General features: G+C 39.4%; 1 protein-coding gene across 1 annotated transcript; it reads right to left on the reverse strand.

Annotated features, from left to right (window-relative positions):
* Positions 1–3518: 3518 nt before the first annotated feature.
* Positions 3519–9438, reverse strand: zgc:162171 (uncharacterized protein LOC565931 homolog). Its single transcript, XM_053629421.1, has 3 exons — positions 8765–9438; positions 6684–6964; positions 3519–4832 (listed from the first exon to the last, which is right to left on the reverse strand). Exons 1-3 carry the CDS (start codon positions 8955–8957, stop codon positions 4632–4634), a joined length of 675 nt encoding a protein of 224 aa, XP_053485396.1. The 5' UTR covers positions 8958–9438; the 3' UTR covers positions 3519–4631.

Here is a 9438-nt window from a genome sequence, read left to right on the forward strand (position 1 = left end):
ATAGCTAGAATTATTTCCATGGCAACTGCCCTATCATGGCAACAGTTACTGCAAGCCTCAATTTACCTTACCAGAGTTCAGTGTCAATCAAACAGGAGGATGAAATCACAAATATCTCTTTTAGCACTCATGCTGCAAAATGTGCTCATAATAACCACTGCCACATGATTAGTTCAGGTTTAATAACCACCACCACATGATTAGTACAGTATTAATAACCACCGCCACGTGATTGGTACAGTTTTAATAACCACTGCCACATGATTGGTACAGTTTTAATAACCACCACTACATGATTAGTACAGTTTCAATAACCACCATCACATGATTAGTACAGGTTTAATAACCACCGCCACATGATTAATACAGGTTTAATAACCACCACCACATGATTAGTACAGGTTTAATAACCACCACCACATGATTAGTACAGGTTTACTAACCACCACCACATGATTAGTACAGGTTTACTAACCACTGCCACATGATTAGTACAGGTGTAATAACCACCACCACATGATTAGTACAGGTTTACTAACCACCACCACATGATTAGTACAGGTTTACTAACCACCGCCACATGATTAGTACAGGTTTAATAACCACCGCCACATGATTAGTACAGGTTTAATAACCACCGCCACATGATTAGTACAAAATTAATGTAACAGGTCCAGTTATGATTGCATTTTTTTAACAGCATGAACAACATAGGCTCTGTAACTTCCAAGACAAAGAATAGCAACACTTCTGCTTTTAAATATAATCAACAGCTAGAATCTGAAATAGAAATGCTTTTGGTCAAACTTACAATGCATCAAGACAGGCTGATGCAATCAAGCCTGTGGGCCACAGAGGCTCAGCAGTTAACATTCTGTGCTTGTGTCTGTAAACTTGCCAGAGAGCCACTAGTGGACCCTCGAGCAAAACCCCTAACCATCAAATGACCAGCTTCTGGTAGGGCTATATTTGTAAGTGAAGGTAAAATGTGAAATGAAAATGATCTGTCACTGCTACCACATCAGACTTGTTCCATAGAAAAAAAAACTATTTGGGGGAAAAAAAAAACATATAAAAAAAACAAACAATCTATACAGCATATACCTCCAGCTCTAGCACACCCATTCACACACACACACACACATTTTTTTTTTTTACACATTAATTATTAATGCAGCTAATTAGTGCTATGCTTACAGCCAACCCTAACCCTAACCTCAGTAACTAAATAAAACATTTTCAATTTTTTTGTTTGCTTTTTAAAATAAAACCTAACACACACACACCTTCATTTTCTAGCCCCTCACACATATACTGTACATAGCAGCATCCAGTGTAGGTGTAGTGCAGTAAACACATGTGAAAGTGTGTGTATCACATCTGTATAAAAGATACTGCTCATGTTTGTAGGACAATTCACTGAGCTCCAGTATGGAACGCAGCACAAACGGGTGTATTTAAACTTTATTGGTTCTATTTAATTTAAATGAATAAACATTATTTATTCTGATGAATACTGCATCAATATGTTGGTTAGTCTATAGTAGCTCCATTGCAAAACAAAACAGAACAAAAAAAAGCATTCCTCAGCCACTTAAAAATTTTTGACTGACATTTGGGGGGAGAATTATGCAAAATTCAATTTTGGTTAAAACATTTCTTTAAAATGATTAATTTAATTTAAAGGTAGATGTGGCCATTTTTGACAGACAGGTAAAACTATGTTGTTCGTCCAGTTTTCAGCATTCCCCTTGGAAGCCACAAAAAAACCCATAAAACAATCATGTCTAGGTCCATCCATCCATTCATTTTCTATACTGCTTATCCTACAGGGTCATGAGGAACCTGGAGCCTATCCCAGGAGCCATGGGGCAGAAGGCAGGGTACACCCTGGACAGGGTGCCAATCCATCACAGGGTACAATCACATACACAATCACATTCACCCACCAATTCATACACTACGGACATGCCAATCAGCCTACCATGCATGTCTTTGGACTGGGGGAGGAAACCCCCACAGCACGGCGAGAACATGCAAACTCCGCATACACAGGGCAGCGGCATGAAACGAACCCTGGCAGTGTGAGGCGAACATGCTAACCACTGACTCACCGTGCGCCCTTCATGTCTAGGTTTAAATGTTAAATACTGAATGCTCCACTACTTCGGAAAAACAAGTTCTATTGAACATCCTAAAAGGTTTTTTGCTTTGTCTCTTTGAGCGAGCCCTTAATGATTAATTGTAGACCTGCACAATAGATGGTTTTCCTTTCAGAAAATGTAGAATCCATTTAATGAGCTTGAGCCATTAAGCATCCAAAGATCATTTTTTTCCCCTAATAGTGTAGCCATAAATAGAAGCAAGAAAGACAAGCCGTGGTTTCTTCTAAAGTGGAGATAACGCTAAGCTAGAATTTTAGATGACATCATATCATCTTTAACATACTGAAACCATCTTATCCCTGGACAAAACAGTGTTATGAGCTACTGATATGTCTGCTTCTTTTTTCTGAGATGATGTTGGCTTAAAACACAAACCACATGAATACGTAAAGCAGGCTAACAAAGTGCTATTAGCTGAACATGATTTGGCCAATTAGCTTTCTATTCACTTTACCGATTTGTCAGAAGGCAGAATGTAAGCTGTTGTTTCCAGGACCAGCACAGTGTAAGTAAATGAGTACTTAATGTGTGAAATTTGCAGCTTGTTCTCGTCAGAGCTGTTAAATTGAGGGAATAGTAAAAGTGACAATCCAGGGTGTTTAAGTGGATGAGGTTTTCAGACTGTTTGGACTGAAATGTTTGAGATGGAAAGGAGACCCACAGACACAGCATTTACAAAATGCGGAAACAAAACATCCTTTTTTTCCCCCCACTAAAACACTGCTATTATGAAGTGGAATATGATTAACCTTCTATAAATATGTCCCAAATAAACACTAGCAGGTCAAGAAAAATACTTGCTGTGGACTACCGAGCCCTTCAACAGCCTCATCACTTCGAGACATATACCAAACTGGGATTCAGTATCACATAATCATTCATTCACAAGGCAATTCAAATCTCAATGAGCCGTAGACGTTTGACATCTTGAAAAAATGACTTTCCCCCAGCTTTATTTGGCGATGCAAATGGCGCCATTATGTCAGCTGAGGAAACGGCACTGAAAGGTCATTGAAACAGATGCTTGTCTATTTTCAGTTCACACAAAACGCTGCAATTGTACATGCAGAATTGGGCCATCGACATGAAACAATTCCAAATTACAATTAGGCCACAAATAGACCTGCTGTCCAAATGCAAGAGGACATTTCAGTACACATTCAACAGACAGAACGATACTTTGCAAAAACACCTATTATTTAGTGTCTGTGCAGTATTTTTTAGAGCCGGGAACAGCTGTGAAGATCTTAAAATTGTGGAGAGCATAAAAGAGGGACAGGGTGTCTGCCTGTGATAATTATTTACACAGTGCACAGGGACATATGGGTTCTAACACCATTAACACTTCAGCAGAGCAGCTTTACCATTTAGATATGCAGCATTAACAGCTTGGGACAGATTTAAACAGCAGGCACGCACCTGCTTAGTGTCTCCCATAAACACACACACACACACACACACACACACACACACACACGCACACAAACACACACACACACTCATACACACACACTCATACATACTCATACATACTCATACATACTCATACACACACACACACACACACACACACACACACACATACACTCATACACACACATACACTCATACACACTCATACACACACACACACACAATTCAAGGCTGGAGAATTTTACTTATAAACATTTACACAACATAAAATGGAAACCAGATCTATTCTGAACCAGATATAGTTGGGAATCCGTAAAGATAACACAATTCAAACAGATTTCTATTCCATTATAACCCTAAACATTATCCCCTAACCCCTAACTACTATTATTTTAAACCTTCATTATGCATCTTGCATCTACATTAATATTTTTTGTTCTGTATGACCACTTGCTGCTGTTAAACATGTCATTTTCACACATCATAACAACGTGTATTGACATTTATTTCAGTTAAAGATGTCGAAACAAACATTTTGTTATTATTTTAATTTGCAACAAAGTCTGTGAGAGTTTTGGGCGTGTATATAAACAATTAATTAATCAATTTCAAAAATTAAATATGAATAAATTTTCTATTCCATTTGCCCACGCAGCTGCTCTATTACAGCGTGTAAAAGTCTCACTGTTCTCAGTGTTGACGGTGCTTTAGGCAGCATTTTCTACTGGAAACACTTGTTTTAGACGGAGGTGTTAATGGTCTGCTCTCAGTTTCCTCAACAGTCCTGATGTGTTGCTTAGTTCAGCAAAACCAACAACTGTACTACTTAAAAACACGTTCCTCTTTTTCAAGCAATCAACTGTCATTCCATGAGCATTTGATGCTCAAAAAGTGAAACACCATCTATATGCAAAAACCATGACGAGTCTTAACATGTTAAAAGTAAAAGTGCAGTGAATGCATAAACAAGAACTGCTGGTATAAATAATAATCGCCATCACCAATAGCATTTAAGTACATAAAGGTAATTTATATATTCTATTTTCTCTACTGCTAGAATTGCTCATGCTCTTTGGGAAGTGTGTCCGGTCTGGAACAGGCTGAACAGCTGGATTGCCTGCGTTCGTGGAGGTTGTTGTTCGATGTTGGCAGGATCACCCGACTGGGGTCTGAGTCAACTGCAGGTTTCTCGCCATCACTTGCCATGATGTGCTCAACCAGGCGCATGATGGCTTTGTCAATATTTGTGTTATCCTGAAAGAGCAAGAGAGCGAGAGCGAGCGAGAGTAAGCAAAACAAGTTTTACAGCCTTGTGTCCCAAGACAAGGGAGAGTAACAGAAACTTAAAAGCAAAGTGTTTATTTTTCTGTTCCATATTGTAGTTTCATAATTAACTGACTAAAGTGCTTTACCCCAGCTGACTGATTGATGCAGTTTCATTATTGACATTTATAGATAACATACGTAAAATGGCATTATGCATAACTCATGCAGTGAAAATCTTGGCAGGAATACACCCTGGATGCTACATTATATGGGAAGAATACACCCTGGATGTTATATTATACGTCAGGAATACACCCTGGATGTTATATTATATGGGAGGAATACGCCCTGGATGTTATATTATATGGGAGGAATACGCCCTGGATGTTATATTATACGTCAGGAATACGCCCTGGATGTTATATTATACGTCAGGAATACACCCTGGATGTTATATTATATGGGAGGAATACGCCCTGGATGTTATATTATACGGGAGGAATACGCCCTGGATGTTATATTATACGGGAGGAATACGCCCTGGATGTTATATTATATGTCAGGAATACACCCTGGATGTTATATTATATGGGAGGAATACGCCCTGGATGTTATATTATACGTCAGGAATACTCCCTGGATGTTATATTATACGTCAGGAATACACCCTGGATGTTATATTATATGGGAGGAATACACCCTGGATGTTATATTATATGGGAGGAATACGCCCTGGATGTTATATTATACGTCAGGAATACTCCCTGGATGTTATATTATACGTCAGGAATACGCCCTGGATGTTATATTATATGGGAGGAATATGCCCTGGATGTTATATTATACGGGAGGAATATGCCCTGGATGTTATATTATACGTCAGGAATACTCCCTGGATGTTATATTATACGTCAGGAATACGCCCTGGATGTTATATTATATGGGAGGAATACGCCCTGGATGTTATATTATACGGGAGGAATACACCCTGGTTGTTATATTATACGTCAGGAATACACCCTGGATGTTATATTATACGTCAGGAATACGCCCTGGATGTTATATTATATGGGAGGAATACGCGCTGGATGTTATATTATACGGGAGGAATACGCCCTGGATGTTATATTATATGGGAGGAATACACCCTGGATGTTATATTATACGGGAGGAATACACCCTGGTTGTTATATTATACGTCAGGAATACGCCCTGGATGTTATATTATACGTCAGGAATACGCCCTGGATGTTATATTATATGGGAGGAATACGCCCTGGATCTTATATTATACGTCAGGAATACACCCTGGATGTTATATTATACGTCAGGAATACGCCCTGGATGTTATATTATATGGGAGGAATACGCCCTGGATGTTATATTATACGTCAGGAATATGCCCTGGATGTTATATTATATGGGAGGAATACGCCCTGGATGTTATATTATACGGGAGGAATACGCCCTGGATGTTATATTATATGGGAGGAATACGCCCTGGATGTTATATTATATGGGAGGAATATGCCCTGGATGTTATATTATACGTCAGGAATACGCCCTGGATGTTATATTATATGGGAGGAATACGCCCTGGATGTTATATTATATGGGAGGAATACGCCCTGGATGTTATATTATATGGGAGGAATACGCCCTGGATGTTATATTATATGGGAGGAATACGCCCTGGATGCTATATTATACGGGAGGAATACGCCCTGGATGTTATATTATATGGGAGGAATACACCCTGGATGTTATATTATACGTCAGGGATTCAGTGAGAATATGTGAAACTCTGCACAAACAGTAACCCTGAGATAGATCCCTTACCTTGGCCGATGTCTCATACCAGCCCAGGAATCCTTGCTCTTTATAAAAACTCTCCATCTTGGGTAGTTTGGTACACATGCCATGTGTCTGCTGGTCACACTTATTCGCCAACAGGACAGCTGGCACCGGGTGACCATTACAGAGGGCCACTTTAGCATCCAGGTCACCTTTCCATTTAAGTACAGCTTGGAAAGTGGATGCTCGGGTCATGTCGAAGACCACCAGTGCCCCTACTGCTTCACGGTAATACACACGAGTCATGTTGCCATATCGCTCCTGTCCTGGAAAACAAGGTAAATGTGAGGAAGAGTCACAGAAAAGCACTACACTGTAATGGTCACAAGATCACATGTTTGAAACTTGAGCTATCTGATTACTATGAAACTTGAGCTATCTGATTACTACAATCACATTAAACATTCTTGGTTGATATCTGTGCCATGTATGAATGTTTTCTTGTATACCAGTGTGTGTACACTTGGGGTGTGGGTTAGTGACGTAAGCACTGCTTTTCATCACATGACCCTAAGTAATGAATGAAACCAGCTGAAACACCACGCGACTTCCATCTCAATATCTTGGGCATGGACAGAAAGACATTTACTCCACACACACATATGCACACGCACTCAAATATCAGAAATGACAAGTACTGTTTAAACAGTGCATTCCATGGGCGTGTTTGTGTAATAAGTTTAGCAAAAGGCAAATAGTTAACTGTGTGTGAACAACCTTTATGTACAATACATTCTCAGAAATAAAGGCACCAAACTGTACATTTCCATACATGTCGCTGCTGAGGTATCTTCAAGGAAACATTTTTTTATACCTTTAGTATGTTTTTTTTTTTTTTTACCTGACCTGGGAATATAATGTACTTTTAAATTAATTTAAGGAATATAATTGAACTTTAAGGACCCCTAATGAACCTTTAAAGCTACACTCTAAAAGCTATATAAAGGCAATTTAAAAGCTACTAAAGGTACAAAAGCTGTACCCTTGATAGCAGCACTTCAACAACAAGGAAAACTACACATGGTACCTTTATGTCTGAGAATGTATTGCACATAAAGTTTGATATGAACTAAATCGTATAAAATGCACACAAAAAACACATTACAGATGTATATTAATGATATAGTTCCATCCATTTTCTATACTGCTTATCCTACAGGGTTGTGAGGAACATGGAGCCTATCCCAGGGAGCATGGGGCACAAGGCGGGGTACACCCTGGACAGGGTGCCAATCCATCACAGGGCACAATCACATACACATTACAGACATTTTGGAAATACCAATCAGCCTACTATGCATGTCTTTGGACTGGGAGAGGAAACCCCCACAACACGGGGAGGACATGCAAAATCTGCACACACAGGGCCACGGCAGGAATAGAACCCTCATCCCTGGAGGTGTCAGCTGAACGTGCTAACCACTAATCCACCATGTAGGTACACAGAGTCATTGTGTTTGTACTTTTTACATATTAAAGCCCCTTTTTATTTTGATGGTCGGATCGTTTGAATTCATCAAATCGCATGGAAAGTGACCTGCTGTATCTGAGATTATAAACTCTGGTGCGGGACATCTCAGCTTGATCAGGATAATCACAACAATCAATAAAATATCCGTTAGCTGCTGTGTTTGTCGTGATATCAGTATAACAATTACAGGTTAAGTAGTAAAGATTAAAAACAGCCAATATATTGTGCGACCCTAGAAACAACAATGACCCCATGAAATAAAATAATATTGTATGTAATAAATTAAGCGTAATAACGTATCTGCATCCTGGATGTATAAGTCCTTGTAGATTTCCTTACTGTAAAATCACATCCAATTTATCCAATATATATATGTACACATGTATATAAAGAGATTTCACGTGTGTTTATTGTAAAGACATTTCAGTCACTCTATGCAAACTCATATAGACACTATCCTAAACTAACCTAAGTTTACCTAACTCTATCCTCAAGAATGGCTTTTTGCTGCTAAATATTTCAAAATGTCTGGTTTGACTGGTCTCACAGGCTCTATAGTATGTTAGCTATGAGCGTGTCCAGATGTGGTGCTTACCGGCGATGTCCCACAGCTGGAGGCGGATGACGGTGCTCGGGTCCCAGTGCAGCACTTTGAGCGCGAAGTCCACTCCGATGGTGGCTCGGTAATGATGAGAGAAAACCTGGTGCACGTAGCGCCTGATGATGGCCGTCTTCCCTACACCCAGATCCCCTACAACTAACACCTTTAACAAGCGCTCCCGCTGCATAGTCTCCTCAGAAAGTGGAGTTAAAACACAGCTAAAAGTAAGTGGTGGATGTCTCAATCGGCCCACTGCAGCACTAACAGTAGACTACGCCACCTCTGGGAGAGGCTGCTGTGTGGGTAGTTTGGGACGGAGCCATGGTGCAGTTCACTGCCACGTTTCCTAGTTCCGAGTTCAAAACCGCCTCTAAAACGCAACAGGAAAACTTTTCAAATCGGCTTTCAGATTGACAGGGGGGGAAAAAAATAGTTGAGGATTCAATCCGTAATGAGTGAAGTGTAGTTCTTAACTATGTGAATGTTTAAAACTAGAGCTATCTAATATGTGAATAAATAATTCTAACCCTTAATTATAGGGTTATGTTAAAGTAGGGTGAATTTATATACAACATACGGAATTCATATACAGGATACTGGAACACTTTTTGAATTTTTCACATCGTCTAAGCATTCTTGCAAAAATAAATAAATAAATAAATAAATAA

Source organism: Ictalurus furcatus, chromosome 7, assembly GCF_023375685.1.
Source record: "Ictalurus furcatus strain D&B chromosome 7, Billie_1.0, whole genome shotgun sequence".
NCBI classification, from domain to species: Eukaryota; Metazoa; Chordata; class Actinopteri; order Siluriformes; family Ictaluridae; genus Ictalurus; species Ictalurus furcatus.

Excerpts from the sequence above, each read along its gene's own strand:
- zgc:162171 (XM_053629421.1), bottom strand. The coding sequence starts at position 8,957 with ATGCAGCGGGAGCGCTTGTTAAAGGTGTTAGTTGTAGGGGATCTGGGT. Across the intron at positions 6,965-8,764 it reads CCAGCTGTGGGACATCGCCG|GACAGGAGCGATATGGCAAC; the intron begins GTAAGCACCACA and ends CTTGTTTTCCAG. Across the intron at positions 4,833-6,683 it reads GGTATGAGACATCGGCCAAG|GATAACACAAATATTGACAA; the intron begins GTAAGGGATCTA and ends TTGCTCTTTCAG.